This window comes from Dendropsophus ebraccatus, chromosome 1, assembly GCF_027789765.1.
Source record: "Dendropsophus ebraccatus isolate aDenEbr1 chromosome 1, aDenEbr1.pat, whole genome shotgun sequence".
Taxonomy (NCBI): domain Eukaryota; kingdom Metazoa; phylum Chordata; class Amphibia; order Anura; family Hylidae; genus Dendropsophus; species Dendropsophus ebraccatus.
This window is the reverse complement of record NC_091454.1, coordinates 206,516,478-206,533,966: the sequence shown is the minus strand read 5'-3', so window position 1 is coordinate 206,533,966 and position 17,489 is coordinate 206,516,478. Positions and strand designations below refer to the sequence as shown.

Genomic DNA, 17,489 nt, shown 5'->3' with positions numbered 1-17,489 from the left:
GTCTATATGTAGGTGATACCTAATTAACCTTCTATAATCTCTTCTAACCCTACCATTCCTGCCTCTACTTATCTCTCTCTAGAGAGTGTAAATGTTCAGCTGGCTATACAGTAGCTAACATGCTTATATATAAATATAGTGAAGTAGAAAGTGTGAACTTATGGGGGGGGTCGCCTTGCAGACCATGGGATAACTCCTTGCACCCACACTTGCTGTAAAGTAATGTACTATGTGCTGCCAACATTTTGGTCCAATTTCAGTACGAACTTTTGAAAAAATTTCCAGAATAAAAAACAGTTTAGAAGAATCTTGATTTGGGAAGTTTGGGTTCGCTTATCTCTAGCCGTCATTCATCCAAAATAAGATAAAAAGTGTTTCATATGTTTATTGTCCGATTATTTAATTTATAAAGCTGTAGTATCGGGGTGAAGTTATAGGGGGCGTAGAAGTAGCAGTTACACCCAGGTACTGGTGCCCTTCCACATAAGTATTATGTATGTTAGGTGGGTTTCTTGGTATAGATTTAGTTTTAGGGTCCAGGAGCTCCATGTTATATCACTACTTGCTATAGAATAGCTCTCAGTGTGTTATTTTTTACAAATATAATATATCTTTGCAGTACAGTGTACATCATTCCAGGGTCCGGATCGGGTTTCTCCACAGTGTTCATTATTCTCGTGATTGTCAGGCTGATCCCCATCCCAGTTTCTGTAAATGAATAAATGAGAACAAATAAATAATTTTGCTGAAAAAATTTACATATAATATAAGCAATTGGATCGTAAATACCAAAGATATAATCAGGAGACACCTCTCGCCTCATCTATAGACGTTACTGAAAGCAAGCCCCGTAATGACCTGCTGGGATAATGGAGGGAGCACATGACAAGGGGAGGATGCAGGAATTATAGGGTTAAGGTGGGGAAGGGGTTAAGGCGGGAAAAGAGGTGGAGGAGGAGCTTGGAAAGTGTAGGTATATAAGGAACAGATTAAGGCAAGGGGAGTCAGTCAGAGCAACTTGGGAGCAGAAGTATCCTGCCCGACCTTGATGGTTGGTGTACGATATTTAGGTTATATATGTGACATGTTTTTTTCAAGTTCTATTGCTTATAAGAGAACTGCTAAGAGGTTGTCAGCAATTACGTAATTCTGTGGATTGGGATTCTCCTTCTATACACCTGATATGGTAAACAGTGGTTCTGGGGCTGGGGTGTTACTCAGCTATAGTCTGGTCCCCAGGTAGGGTTAGAGGTCTCACAGTTGGTGCCTTTGGGTCAGGTGACGTTGGCTGGGTAGTGTCCACACTGATAGATCTATAAATTGTTGTGTAAGCTATTACGACGGGCACAGAGTGGGCACAATTTGGTGGAGGCCCAGTTGGGACAGTAGGCCAGGGGAGTGAGGTAAAGTGTGTGGGAAGGATTAATGTGTAAAGGAGACTAAGGGGTTAAGGGCAGTAAGAAGAGGAAATAAGGTGTTTTAGGAGAAGAAGGGGGAAGGGCTTAGATCTCATACCAGTGAGGAGTCAGTGTTCAATAAAAGGAAAAGGAAGGCGTAAACGGTCAGTTGCCCACGGACCAGCTTCAGCCCTCTGTTCATGTAGCAATGTTCCATTGTGATGGAGGTTGGGTAAGGGCATTTCAGCATTCCTGACATGACAACCATGTGGTAGGGAGGCCTTGTAAGGCACTTCAAACGTTTTTGTTAGAAGGGGCCCATCAGAGGCATGGCGCTCTACCTTACTTTTCTCTGAGTAATGTAAAAGTTATGTGTTCTTTCCACTGGGATAGGTGCTGGGGAAAGGTGTGGTAAATCTGCAGTGCCGTCTGTGCCATCTGTCAGCATTGGTACTGCTGGATGGCGCCCTGACAGACCTCCCCACATCTGGATTACTTGAAGTGTTATGTGAATTGGTACTATTGTATATGTTATTATGTTAATCAAGCACATTATTTTTTTTACTCATTTTTGTTCATTCCAATGCTAATATGGTTTCGTCAGATTCTGTGTGGGCCAATGGACAAAGGGAAGGGGCAGGCGTTAAAACATTGGAGTTAGAATAGAGAGTCTTTGAGCACCACCAGAAATAACTCAGCCATACCCAGACTCAAGACCAAAAAAATACACACTTCATTTATTCAGACGTGTGCTGACATATCAAGTTACGTAGTTGTCCAATGATGTCATCTGATTGTTGGTGTAGATCAAGTCATACAGAGGTGCAGACATTTTTTTTCTAGAATTTTTATTTTTTTTTACAATGGAGGGAATTTACTAAAGCCGTCTATCATTGCACTAGTTATCTGGTAGACAGGCTAAGCTTATACATGGATTTATGATTTTGGCCCATGGTCAGCTATGTTTATATGTTATGTATGTCTATATTTTAACCCTCAGTGCACTGATTTGCCCATCTGCACCTCTAGTGATGCCCCCTAATGAATATTGAGGTAGCCCTGGTACATTAACAGCCCCTGTAAAGGGTCAGCCTCAGTATTTATATAACAATCTATAGGAACATGAGGACCAGACCCAGGACGACCAAAACTTGACATGATCTTAAAAGTGTTTTCAAGGGACAGCAATCAATACTTTAACATTGTGTAGATATTATGTAGCTTTTTCTCCAAGAAAGCCTCCTGCTCAGCACTTACGTAAAGGAGATTTGTGTCCCATCCAGCCAGTTCCAGGTTTGATTTTTTTCTGTATCTCGTCTCAGTCCGATCCAGTAGCTCCTTTCCATCTTATATAAATTACTCAAAATGTCCTAGAAACATTAGTGACAAGGATAACAGATATTTAAAAGCACACTCCAGTTTATTTGCCCACATAATGGTAACTCCTCCCTAGTATCCCTGCAGTGTAATCTGTTCCATCACAGCTCAGCTGCATCCATACATTTCATTTTTTAATCCCCAATCTGACAACATAAATTGTATATTTTAATTTATAGATAGGATGTCAGTCTCTCTTGTGTTAAAGACTTAAGGCCCTATTACACGAAATGATTTTCGGCTGTACATGGCCGATTATTGAACGTTCCGGACCATAATCGTTTGGTATAATAGCTTATGTTGAAAGACAATGATCAAACGACATGCATGATGTTGGCTGATCGTTGTCTTTCAGCATGTTAAATTTAAATGACAATGATAGCGACAGTCTGCTGACTGTCACTCTGTGCAACTGGAGCAGCAACAGGAGACCGACACTGTCTTTTATGGCCCACCTGGCCTAAAGATCATCTGCGGAGCCCCTCCCGCTGCTCAGTCCCCCCCCCCTCTTTTCTGCTCGCTGTTGGTGTGTGCAATAACACCAATACTGAGTGGGGAGCAAGGAGCAAGCGAGCGCTGACCTGACAAGTCGGCGTTCGCTTGCTCCTTTATATCGGGCTGCGTTATGGTGCCCTTACTGTGAGCTACATGACTACATTATCATCTGTCAGGTCCTTTCTGACAGCTCAACCTCCCACATATCTCGCCCCCCTTGTATCTTTTATAAGCCAACACATGTATAGTAATGCTGGATGCAGAATGTCTTTTATTTTATATCAGGCAACTTTTCAACCACAAGGGTCTTTGTCAAGCTTCAAGCTTGAGAAAGACCCTTGTGGTTGAATAGTTGTATGTCCTTGTGCCTGATGTAAAAAAAAAAAAAAAAGCTTGAAGCTATCTTCAAATAGGAATGCCGTTGGATCCTTCCTTCATAGTGTTTGTTACAGATTTTGCGACATGGAGAGAAAGGAGCTGCTGCACATGACACCTATGGCTGATACTAATGCCGCTAGGCTATTTTTAAAAACCATTGCCAGGATGTTGGTATATAATGTGATCAAACTATATTGCCCATGTACCACGTGTCGGCCTCCTGGTTCACACGGGTCCCTACGCTAAATCCTCACTGTGTCAGTCAGCGACTGCCAACCCCGCAAAGCGAGCACATGCAGGGAAGGGAGGCCATGGAACCCCAATGTCACAGGACTAAACCCAAAATGCCCCACCAAAACCCAGCCGGCACCACTGGCAGAGAAGGCTGCCCCCATACAACACAAGTATGAATATGGTATTGCACTCACCACCACTGCTGCAGACAAAATGGGAAAGACATGAGGTACTGACATGTGAACACAGGTATATCCTGCTAATTTAAGTCACGTGGGTCTTATGAAGGGGAGTGCCAACTGCTCAGAAAAGGGAGAACTATAAAATACGACATAGAGAGAAAGGAGCTGCTGCACATCCCACCTATGGCTGATACTAATGCCGCTAGGCTATTTTTAAAAACCAACGCCAGGATGTTGGTAATTTGATCAAAACACGCTTTGCGAGGTTGGCAGTCGCTAACCGACACAGTGTGGATTTAGCGCAGGGACCCGTGTGAACCAGGAGACCGGCACGTGGTACACGGGGCAATATGGTTTGATCAAATTATATACCGACATCCGGGCGTTGGTTTTTAAAAATAGCCTAGCGGCATTAGTATCAGCCATAGGTGTGATGTGCAGCAGCTCCTTTCTCTCCATGTCGTGCTTGTTACAGATTTTTTTACTTGCGGCAATTAGATAGGACTGAAGCGCTCCACAAGTGCAGTGATGAGTGCCAAAGGCATCATGTGAAATATAGGTTGCATTACAAAGGCCATATCAGAAGGGAAGGTTTTCCTGGACTGCTTGGGGTGATGTGCGAAATAGAAGTAATTGCATTTTATTTCCATATATTGGAGAATATTTGCAGATACAATGTAATAGCTATTGCTGTTACTGTATATTAGAAAGGATACCTGTAGGGTCATTGTTGTCTCCTGTATACAGCTCTTACCGCTTCAGTCTTGTCCTTTATCATTACAAGAACAGATTTCATTTTGTAGCAGTCATCTCGGGCCTCATCCCAGGATAATTTATACTCGGAGACGTAATAACAGGAGCATCCAGTCATATTCCAGCCAGCAGGACACGGTGTGCAGGGAATCGCTATGAGAGCAGAATATACAGCTGTTAGGCAGTAATAGTTGGAAATATTCTAGTTGTCAAACGGGTTGTCTGGGCTGACCTTAAGTTTCTTATGATGCTCAGGTAGGTGTGGGTTATAAAAAAAGACCCCCCCCCCCCCCAATCCCAGAGCTCCGGTCTGCAGGTCTGCAGTGTGGTGCTTCTGGGTATATAAATAATATGCCAATCAGTGGGTGAGATGGGACACAAGTGCTGGGACGGGGAGTGATAGGCTATAACATGCATGCAGCCTTATCTGCATAGAGAGGTACTACATATATATATATATATATATATATATATATATATATATATATACATACACACAGTGGTGCCTTGGATTACGAGCATAATTCGTTCCGGGACGGCGCTTGTAATCCAAATACACTCTTAAACCAAAGCGAATTTTTCCGTAAGAAATCATAGAAATGCAGGCAACTGGTTCTACACCCCGAAAATAATGATTTTATATTTAGAATAACATGTAGAACATATGAAACAAACATTCAGAAACAGCAGAATATGTGATATTATAAGTTATTGTACAGTAATGGAGAGGATGGGAAACACAAGGGCTGTCAGAGACTGCAGGGAGCATGAAGGAATGAGCAGGGCAGATGTGGGCAGATACATGCAGCACTCTCTGTCCGGGCAGAGAGGGGTTACAGCTATGGAGAGATTACCTCCACAGTCCTGTCCCCTGATGCAAGCCCCAGCCTGAAGTGGATCTGCTATGATTTGGAAGGTGAGGGAGACTTACTGGGTCAGGGCTGAGTACAGGGCTGTAGACCTCGCTATGCAGACCATACCCCTCCCCCACTTGCGCTCCCTCCCAAACCTAAGCAATGCTCTTAAACCAAGTCACAATTTTAAAAAACTGTGAGCTCTTCTTGCAAAACGCTCTTAAACCAAGTTACTCTTAAACCAAGGTATCACTATATATATATACCTCCAAACCGCCCCGGTTCCGGCGGGACAGTCCCAATTCTGGGGTGACGGCCCCCACCTGTCCCGCTGCGACCCCAGCCTGCTCAAAGTTCTCTCTGTCCCCCGCACTGGGAGCTGCCGCAGCCAGTAGCTGTCAGGAGCCCTTTCACTGTGAGCATTCCCGATGATCACTCACAGTGACATTGGCAGAGCAGGAGCTATTGACTTCCTGCTCTGTTAATACAGTTCTGCCTCCAGCCACAAGAGGCCGCTCTCTCTCCCCCATAGCTCTAGTGCTCAGAGCAAAGAGAAGAGACATCGGAGGAGCTCTAATGTAAGCAAGTGAGTATATGGATTTATTTATTATTATTATTATTATTATTATTACTACTACTACTACATAGGGGACAGTAGCTACATAGGGAGGGAGCTGACTACCAGGGAGCAATGGCTACATGGGGGAGGGGGGCTGGGGGCTTCCTAACAGGAGTCTATGGCTACATGGGGGCCTTCCTAACAGAAGTATATGGCTACATGGGGGAGCATCCTAACAGGGGGCTATGGCTACATGGGGGAGCATCCTAACAGGGGGCTATGGCTACATGGGGGGGGGGGGCTTCCTAATAGGGGACTATGGCTACATTGCGTGGTAGGGGTGTGGTACATTGCTGTGAATGTCCCTCTTTCCTCCCAGCAAAAGTTGGGAGGTATGAAATAGATAGATAGATAGGTGTGTATGTAAGGAATATCCTGAGGAATACAGTGTGTGATGTGGAGGACACGTACCGCGATTCTTCAGACCTGACAGCTCTTCCCTCACTTGCATATCTGTGAAGTAAATAGGAAACTAGTGACAAAACAGTTTCTGCTTATTCTTCCCAATCAATGTACAGTTTATCATTGGTCATAACAGAGATAAAAGCAGTAATTCAAGTCTCCTCCTACTTTACTCTATATTAAAATTATTGATGTCCAGCCTACAAGTAAATCAAGTAAATGAAGCTAATAAACAACATAGAACACTCATTTTATTAAAGGGGTACGTCGGAATTTTTTTTTTTTTAAGTGTCAAAGTTATACAGATTTGTAAATAACGTTAAAAAACTCCTATCAGCTGCTGTATGTCCTGCAGGAAGTAGTGTATCCTTTCCAGTCTGACACAGTGCTCTCTGCTGCCACCTCTGTCCATGTTTCAGTTCTGCTAAAATTCTCCTATTATGATAAGCAGCAGTAACCAGCACTCACAGTATTGTAACAGGAGACTTGTGACGGCAGCCAAAACGAGGAACAAGATAATAAGAAAGATCAGAGCTGCTAGAATTATCCAAACTTTTTTGTTGTGGCTGGATGACTCTCCTGAAATAAACAAGAACAATATCAGAGCAACAGAAGCTGATCACCTTGAACACTGTAGAATCATCTGCTAGAAGTCTGTTCCATGTATCCACTACTCTTTTAGTAAATATTTAAGAAATGTTTATAGTAATTATTTTACACTTAAAGCGGTACTCCGGGCTGGGGGGCTTTTTCGCCTATTGCCGGGGAGGAGGTGGATCAGGGCAACAACGTCCCCTTACATCCCTGGTTCCAGCGCCGCTTCCCGGATCGTGCCGCCCGGTCCGCACTGCCCGACCATGTTCCGGTCTCTGACGGGCTTGAGACGTGACGTTTCAAGTCTGCTCAGCCATTTAGTGGCAGAGGCGGGATCCTGTTGATGTGAAGGATAGACTCATATTGGTGATATACTGCCTATGTGTATAGGGGCAGAGGATGTGTTACATAGAACCTGTACAGCTAGCTAGGGCCACATGCATATTTTCGTTGCATAGTATAGTAATGGGTTGTTAAAACTACAAGTAAAACTTTAAATCTTGAGTTATATGTGTTTATGTTTTTAATAAAGGGATAGGAAACCTGCGGCCCTCCAACTACAGATCCCATCATGTCTGGACAGCCAAAGCTCTTTAATCTTTGATAATCTTGCGTTCATTTTGTATTAAAGTGATTCTGCACCCACAATCTGCCCCCCCCAACCACTTGTACCTTCGGATAGCTGCATTTAATCTAAGATCTGTCTTGGGGTCCGTTTGGCAGGTGATGCAGTTATTGTGCTAAAAAAACAACTTTTAAACTTGCAGCCCTGTGTCATATTGGCGTGGCCTAGAGTACCTGTGCCCTAGGCCTGCACAGCCCCTTCGTCCCTCCTCCCCACGCTCTTCATCATTAGAAATGTCCTTAGAAGGATTTCTCCTATTCATCACTTGTCTGAACACTGCACATGTACTGGATACTTAAAGCACATGTGCAATGTTAAAACAAGTGATGATTAGTAGAAATCCTGCCTGGGACGTTCCTAATGATGAAGAGGGCGGGAAGAAGGGATGGAGAGGCGTCGCAGGCCTAAGGTACAGACACTCTAGGAAACGCCAATTTGACACATTCAAATTCAAAAGTTGTTTTTTAGGACAATAACTGCGTTGGATTAAACGCAGTTATCTGATGGTGGAAGTGGTTGGGGGGGGGGGCAGAGTTGCTTTAATATTTAAAATTAACTTGTAATAAGCTTTACTCTTGGTTGTTGGTGCTTTGTTCTTCCAATTACTATTGGTAAAGTCTTCATTGTTTAGTTCCTCAGTATTCACATACACATCGTCCTCAGTACAGGAGTCTGAAAATTAGAGACATTACGGGAGAATTATTGTTCAGTCTTACAGTAAGAATATTCTTTGTTGCCCATAGCAGCCAATCACAGCTCAGCTTTCAATTATCTATGAGTGCTGGTAACATGAAACCCACCGATTGGCACCGAACTGTCATGAAAAATAAAAACTAAAAACCCCAGCAGATACATAGCTAATGCTTCCTTTATGTATGCTGTGTTTTTGTTTGTTTTTTTATTTCGCTGCTCCAGCATACTGTTTAGTGCCCCATTGTGCTGCTCATCAATCTGCATTTCACTCTGAGCTGGTTATAGGCCTATTTTATCAGTTAGTTTACTCATCTTTATCAGTTAATGGCTGCTGACCAATTAACATTTATTCATCACTACCTGCATTTGGTCTCTTTTTTTGTTAAAGACCAAATGGCCTTAGCGACCGAGCCTGGACTGCAGTTTTCTAGTAAGTGAGACACCTAGCTGCCGGATGTATAGCATTGCATTTCATATACAAAACAGGCAAAATAAATTAATTAAGTAAATTGCAAAGTTGTAGTACATCACCTTCCCTACTTCTTTTTTTATTTTATTTATAATGACAGTGTTGTTAGCACTAGGACACTGGCAAGATAGGCAGACAAGACAAGAACAGTGAGCCCTAAGCTGAGCCCGCCCACTGTCCCATCCTACTTGCCACAAGACGGCCCTAGGCGACTGTGGGCAACCATGGTGCCGGTCCCTGCGCTGAAATAGGTGGATAACACGTAACAGGACAGGCAAACACAATGTAATCAAAGTCTACAGTCCGGGTCGGCAACCGCAGGCAGCGAAGTACAAAGCGACAGAAAAGAGGAAGGTCTAGATACGGGCACAAAGTTCAGGGCAGGCAGCAAACAAGGATAGTCAAAACAGAGAACGAGAATCATTACAAAGCTGAGTCAGAGTGATAGAACTACAATAACCAGCAAGGATTGCTGGAACTCACTACTATTTATGGAGGATCGGGGACTCAGTCCAGGAGCTGATTGGATCGGCCTCTGATCCTCAACAGGGATCACCTGCACAGCAGCAGGTTAACCCTGAAGCTGGCAGGCAATAGCAAGTAAGACGGGTGGGGCTGAACAAACCTAATATACGTCTGTGTTCAGACAGGATCCTGGAAACTGCACAGAAACATCAAACTCAGCGCCTTCTTGGCCATAGAAGCCGAAACCGAGGAGTGCCAAAGCACAGTCCTGACAGTACCCCCCCCCCCCGGACCCTCACTCAAAGGACCCGGCTTAGAGGGATTCCGAGCATGGAACTGGCGAATGAGACGAGGGGCATAAATATCTTTGCTCGCCACCCAAGGTCGCTCCTCTGGGGCGAACCCCTTCCAATGAATGAGGAATTGGACAGAGTTCTGCACCTGTCAAAAGTCCAGATTTTTTTCTACCTCAAACTCAAGATCCCCCTGAATGACCAGAGGAGCAGGGGAAGTAGATGGCAACACCGAAGTAATGTACATTTTCAATACAGATTTGTGAAACACATTATGAATGCGCATGGTTTTTGGCAACTGCAACCTGAAATAAACAGGGTTAATGATTTCAGTGATGCCATATGGACCAATGTACTTAGGTGCAAGTTTTCCAGACGGTACCTTGAGTTTCAGATTTTTAGTGGAAAGCCACACCTTGTCCCCACCCTGATATTTTGGGCCAGATATGCTTCTTTTGCTGGATTGTTTTTTGGATACCTCCTGGACTTTAACCAAGCTCCGAAGAGCTCAGTCTCCTATAAGCAGCTTTAGCTGATGGATTAACAGATTTCGGACCATGGACAGATGAATATCTCGGATTAAAACCATAATTACAGAAAAATGGCGACATTTTAAAGGAATTGCTTTCCCTATTATTGAGAGCAAATTCAGCCAGGGACCCAAATATTCCTTCCATTTGTCCTGGGCACTGGAAACAAAGCATCTGAGAAATTGCTCCATAGATTAGTTATCCCTTTCAGTCTGCCCATTAGTCTGAGGATGAAAGGCAGATGAGAATGGCAAAGAAATCCCCAACCGTTCACAGAACTCCCTCCAGAACTTAGAAACAAATTGCACTCCTCTGTCAGACGCAAAATCAGGAACCCCATGTAATCGTAAAATGTGATTAATGAACAAAGATGCCAGTGTACGAGCATTAGGGAGTTTCTTTAGGGAGTTATATTAGGGAGTTTCTCTGCCATCATCCTCTCCAGCAGCCACAACCCGCACAGCTCTGGGAGTTGGGTTGTGACATCACCATGTTATCCAGGTAGTGAAGAATTGATGCAGTAGTAAGTGCAGGGAAAATGCCCTTTATAAGCATTCCCTGTAATAAAAATTTTCGCCGGACTTTAACAAAGTTACTGTCACTGTCGTGAATTAAGTACAGTTTTTAAAATAAGGTGATTTGGAGGGTTAGTTTGTAACATAAAGGACACTCAAATCCACATTAGAAATCAATTGGTTCCTGAAAAATTAAAACAATCAGTTTTGACATTTTGATAATTTGCTCGTAAATTCCTAAGGCTTGCCAAATAATACCAACAGAGAGTAGATACAGTGTATCTGTACACTATTAACTCATTTATGTGGCATGACATTTACTGAATTTACATTTACTTTACTGAAAGAGTAGTAGATGCTTAGAATAAACTTCCAGCAGATGTGGTAGGTAAATGTACAGTAAGTGAATGGAAACCTGCTCAGGATACACATATATCTATCCTAAGATAATAAGAAAGGAAATAATATAAGGGTTTTTCTGTAGACAATCTTCTATGTTCCTATCAGGGACATAACTAGGATGCATGGGGCCCCATATAAAAAAACTGTATGAACCCCCCCCCCCCCCACACACACACACACATGGGCTGCTATTATTATGCCAATAGAGGGGGAAGGGTGGTGGTTAGTGGAGTGAGGGGTGGTGGTGGTTATGGAGTGGGGTGCAGGTCAATTGTCAGCTATGCTAAACCACCGCCAAATGCTGAAGGGAGGGGATGACACGCTGGTGCTGTAAAGTGTCAGCCGTGCTAAATCACTGCCAAAGGGGGAGGGATGTGGCCCTACATGCTCAGCTGTCAAGTGCGGAGTGCTGAAAACTTGGGGGGGGGGGGGCAATATGCTTTCAGCTGGGCAGTGTTAGTGCACGGGCCCCATAGCAGTTGCGTGGTCTGCCTTCATGACAGCGATGCCGATGGTTTCTATTACTATTTATCTTAGTTGCATCTTAATTTTCAAAGAATGCAAATTTTTCCAAAATTTAGGCTATGTTCCCCAAAATTTGGGGCATTTTTCAATGTATTGACCATAATTTAACACTAACAAAATAAAAAATGGGATCTTTCCAATGGCTCCATAGAGAATGAATAGAGACACGAGTCACGTGCCGACCCGCAGTTTTATTCTAAACAAAGGAGCTGAGGGCCAATCTGGTGATCGCTGGGGTTACAGAAGTCGAGCGGGGACAAGTTAATATTGAGTGGAAATCCCCCAATGGTCTAAACAGTTGAGCAATAAGATTACTGTCTTGAACAAACAAGGAAAAGCATACAAAAATATACAGAATATTTTTAGTGATAACCTGGAAGCATATTTCAAAATTAAAGGAACACTGACTACATTACCCATATGAGTCTGAAAGAGCAAACAATCACTGGTGGCAACCAGAATTATGAGGAGGCAGGGGGCTCGGTGATGCTCTATGGTTACTTTGCTTCCTTCAGCAGTGAAAACCTTCAGAATGTGGAAGGAACAATGGATTCCTGATACTTGACTAAATCCATCAGGAAATTCTTAATCCATCCAGTCAGAAGGCCACCCCGTAGACACATTCCCAGCAGAAGATAAAACTATGATTCAGAGTTTAATTAGAACTGCTAAGATGCTCTACTAGGAGCTGGGTATGATTTACCTCTTCTTCTATCATCCTGAATATTCATCCTTTGGTTATTTCTCATTGTCAGGTTGTCAGATATGGAGTCCTGTGCTGTGTCCTCTAGCGATGTTACTTTATGTCCTGGTCGGCATCAAGTGTCACTAGGAACCTCTATGTGTAATATACGTCTATCTATCTATTTCCTAATAATATGGGAAACCACAAAGAATAAGGAAATGATGAGTGTTGCAAAATTACCAAGACTTCCTAACATTATTATATCAGCAACCCTTTAATTTACGAAATTAATTCGCAGAACTGATACATCTGGGTTACCTTGAACTGGGCACAGCTATAAGGACTGCAGAAGTAGCAGTCGCAGTTGCACCATAGTCTCTTCTACCACAAAAGAAATCACATGATGGGCGGCCTTATTTAAGAGTTAGCATTTTGTATTGAGGCTCAAGGGCTTTCAGAAATACTTGGGAAAAGAATATTCCATTTGTCAAAAATTAGAAATCACTGATTATTTAGCTATTTGTCAAGTGTCAGATATAGTGATACTGAGGGCGCAGAGCAGAGTCCAGTCAGTTCAATCTAATATTTGAAACCATGTGGTCAATACTAATAATGGGGTTAAACATGAACTATAAGCAAGTTAGATGAATCTAACCTGCTGGTAGTCCCCTATAGCGCCGGGGACACTGAGGAGTATGGTATGTCTCTTATCCTCCTCCTTGTCGCTATTAGTCCGGGTAAACTCCACTCCGGAACACTGTTAGGAGCACTGCCGCGTCATCCAGCTGTCCCCTCTATTAATTATCATTCGAAGCGGTGGGCCAGGTGATGTGGCAGTGCTCCTGTGGCGATGCCCCGCTGGGAGGCGCGACTGGTCACTTGCCAGATGGTGAAGTGTGACTCCACTGTAGTAGTGGTTGGGCAGGGAATAGCTCAGCCAGGTGTTATGCTGTTGTGACACCAGTGCCGGTTGGGCACACAGGTATGATGGCACAACTGCTTTTAGTTTAGTGAGGCTGGCTATACCCTTTCCCCTGTGGTCAGTAACCTGACGGCTATTTGGGGGTCCTTTGGGTGCTTATCACGGTGGTCCGGAGTGGAGTCGTGATCCACCCAGACTATCGGTACCACCACCCACAGAAAGGGGAGATGACCCAAGGAAGATGCAATGACTGTGTAGGTGCTTGGATAAGAATTACAGAGTCCCATTACAATAAATAAACTCTTCTTTGTTGTAAGAATACTTGATACAGGGATACACAGTAGACTTGTGGTTTGATAAGTTACTTTAGACTAGGGATGAGCGAACTTTTGAAAAGTTTGGTTCGGTTCAATCCTGAAGTTCGGATTCTTACGAACCGAACCGAAAATAAACCTTGCAATAACGGCTGAATAATTGCAGCTACAATAGTGGGAGTGTGATAGGGTATAGTTTCCTGTAGTTGCAGTTGCTATTACAATGAAAAAAGTGGAAAAAATCAAAGTGCAAAAATAGTGGAAAAAAAAAAAATAGCCGACAAATCGGCAATAATGCCAACTTCCCTAAAGGTTAATATATTTAATTAATAAAACACATTTTCGTTGTAATAAAGTCACTTTTGTTGTTTAATAATTTAATTAAAATGAATCCATCATTTTGCAATTAAATATACTGTTAAAATAAATATATATATAAATAAATGTATATTTATATATATATTTATTTTTTTTACAGTATATTTAATTGCACAAGTATGGATTTGTTTAAATTAAATTATTTAACAATGAAACTAATTTTATTACGAAAATGTGTTTAATTAATTAAATATTAATTATTACAGGAAGCTCCAGTAAGCCGTTAATTCATATAGCCGGTAAAAGAGCTCACTGTAATAATTCTTTACTTTAATTTAAACATCAAATGTTTCTTCTAATTATGTTATCACAATAGCATTATTAGAAGAAACATTTAGAATTATATGTGCGCTCAGCTGATTGGCTGATCGGCTCAGCGCACATATAATGAGCCGGTCCGCAGTACAGTGACTTCATTGTGCTGCGGACCAGCGAAGAGACAACATCGGGGTGAGTATAGAGCTCTCCCCACCCCCTCCCCAGCACTGCACCCCTCCCAGCAAGGAAGGGGGGTCACTTAACCCCTTCCTTGCTGGTATGGGTGCAGACTGACATCAGTCTGGCCCCCAACGGGTTAAGGGGGATGCAATACATCCTCCCTTAACCCCTTGGGGGCCAGACTGTAAGCAGCGATCTGTAAAGATGCTGCATACTTTAAGGAGCACAACACCGCTCACAATGATGGGTGTTGTGCTCCTGTTTGTGTGTTTTTTGTGTGTTTCTCCCTTTTTGTTTTTCAGATATCGGTATCCTGTGGATTACGTCGGATTTGATGGACTACGACGATGACCAGCGGTTGTTTGGATTTTTTTTTTAATAAAATGGTCAATGAGTGGGGGTGTGGGGGTGTTTTTATTTGAATAAAAAAATTTTTTCACTTGTGTCTTGTCTTTATTTCTTTACTTTATAGACTTAGTAGTGAAAGCCATCTAATAGACGGAATCCATTACTAAGTCGGGGCTTAGTGTTAGCCGGTATAAAATGGCTAACACTAACCCCCCATTATTACCCCAGTACCCAATGCCACCAGGGGTACTGGGAAGAGCCGGGTGCCAGTGGTCCCGGAATGTCAAAATTGGCGCTCCTGGACCGGGCGGCAGTAGGCTGGTAAGATTTAGGCTGGGGAGGGCCTAAACCAATGGCTCTTCCCACCCTGGTGTTACCAGGCTGCTGTTGCTTGGTTTTTAACTCGGCTGGTTATGAAAATAGGGGGGACCCTATGCGTTTTTTTTTTTTAAATTATTTATTCTAATCTAATTTATTCTAATCTAATTCAGTCTGCATATACTTGGCCAACAGCGATATACTTGTTGGCCAAATAGCAAAATACATGCTGCCGGCATTGATCGGTAACATTGCATGGCTATGATGTAGGAACATCAGGAGTAGCATTAACTCTTTGTATTATATAATTGAATGGGCTATATTACAACTAGAGATGAGCGAACCGCGTTCGAGTTCGAGTCCATCCGAACCCGAACGTTCGGCATTTGATTAGCGGTGGCTGCTGAACTTGGATAAAGCTCTAAGGTTGTCTGGAAAACATGGATCCAGCCAATGACTATATCCATGTTTTCCACATAGCCTTAGGGCTTTATCCAAGTTCAGCAGCCACCAGGTGTCTTTGCTCAAGTTTATGGGGTGCCAAACTCTTAGCCACTGACAAAGGAGTAGAGAAGTACTCTGAAAGGCGTTTGGCACCCCATAAACTTGAGCAAAGACACCCCAACATTCAGCATTAATCACTGCAAGACAGCGGGGTCCCGCTGTCACTCACCGATACTGAGGCTGCTGACGTCAGAGACTTTTGAAGAGACAAGCGTGCGCAGTTACCGGGGACGCTAGAGATCCGACCTCCTGGAGTGGTGAGCGGTGCTTGTGCACCAAAATTCATCTTGCTAACTGCTTTTAAGACATTTGGAGACATGATTTATCCCTTTTGAATGTGCCACAACTAAGCCGTCATTACAAAGGAAGCTCTTACAACAGAGCAAATCCTGCAGTACGGCCGTGCACCAGCTAAGTTCAAAAGTTCACAAGTCAGCCCACACTAACAGGCTGTAATCAAAGTTTTACAACTGTAACTTTCTTTCCATATACACTTACCTGCTGAACCCTCCAAAAGTTGATACAACATATGGGATAACAATCCCCGTGCGCTTCTAGTGCCCTGCGCTGTCCATCCTGAACTAAGTGCTACCAAACTACTGTCCCTATCATTTGCCGGCTTCACTATCCATGATGGGAGTTGTATTCCACTACTGTTATTAAGGGTGATCTCTGCTCTTGTGAATGCATCTTTTGCTCATTAACTTTTATTAATATATTAGTACAATCATATATTCTAAGTAATCTATACAAAGTCAATAGTAGGGGTATAGGGGTCGGCACTACTCGACTCTCAATTAGCCACTCATCTCTACGTATGTGCTCTTATATTCTGCTTAGCGTGGTGCAATAAACCAGAAAAAAGCATATAGTTGCTGAACAATCAACTTAAAAAGAGGAAAAAGAATCTGGATGCACTCACCAGTTAGCAGAAAAAGTGTAGCTTTATTTCTGAAGAAGCGCCGAAAAGTAGGCGGAAACGGCTGTTATCATCAGTGGAGGGTGTCTGGCGTCCTCCACCTGCCTGAACTATGCTGTAAACACACCTGTTGGAAAATAAAGCTACACTTTTTCTGCTAACTGGTGAGTGCATCCAGATTCTTTTTCCTCTTTTTAAGTTCTAAGTTATCTATGCTAACTAATTTTTATATGCATTTTATCGCTCCTCTGGTAATTCATTTATGTTAACTATTATCTTATTATTGTATATTTTTCCATATGTATTTCTCCATATGTATTTTTTCCACTGCTCATTAATTTTGTTTTATGATACGGTCTTATTGATTCAGTAAATAACCGATTTATTATTATTAATTTGTATTTATTTATATATCATTATCTGTGACCTAGAGGACAGACTTTTGGGTTTTTATTTACTCATGATTATAAAAATGTTTCTTCTAATAATGCTATTTGATGTTTTAATTAAAGTAAAGTATTGATTATTACAGTTTGCTCTATTACCGGCAATATGAATTAACGGCTTAAAGAGCTTCCTGTAATAATTAATATTTAATTAATAAAACACATTTTCGTTGTAATAAAATTTGTTTTGTTGTTCAATAATTTAATTTAAACAAATCCATACTTGTGCAATTTTAATATACTGTAAAAAAATATACATTTATTTTATATATATATATATATATATATATATATATATAAAATTTATTTTAACAGTATATTTAATTGCACAATGGTGTATTTGTTTTAATTAAATTATTGAACAACGAAAGGGACTTTATTATAACGAAAATGTGTTTTATTAATTAAATATATT

General features: G+C 42.2%; 1 protein-coding gene across 1 annotated transcript; it reads right to left on the bottom strand.

Moving 5' to 3' along the window:
• Window positions 1-372: 372 nt before the first annotated feature.
• Window positions 373-12,584, bottom strand: LOC138792238 (CD209 antigen-like protein C). Its single transcript, XM_069969459.1, has 7 exons — window positions 12,506-12,584; window positions 8,484-8,582; window positions 7,160-7,270; window positions 6,701-6,742; window positions 4,818-4,969; window positions 2,655-2,767; window positions 373-708 (listed from the first exon to the last, which is right to left on the bottom strand). The coding sequence occupies exons 1-7, from the start codon at window positions 12,549-12,551 to the stop codon at window positions 588-590; spliced, it is 684 nt and encodes a 227-aa protein (XP_069825560.1). The 5' UTR covers window positions 12,552-12,584; the 3' UTR covers window positions 373-587.
• Between the last annotated feature and the right edge of the window lie 4,905 nt (window positions 12,585-17,489).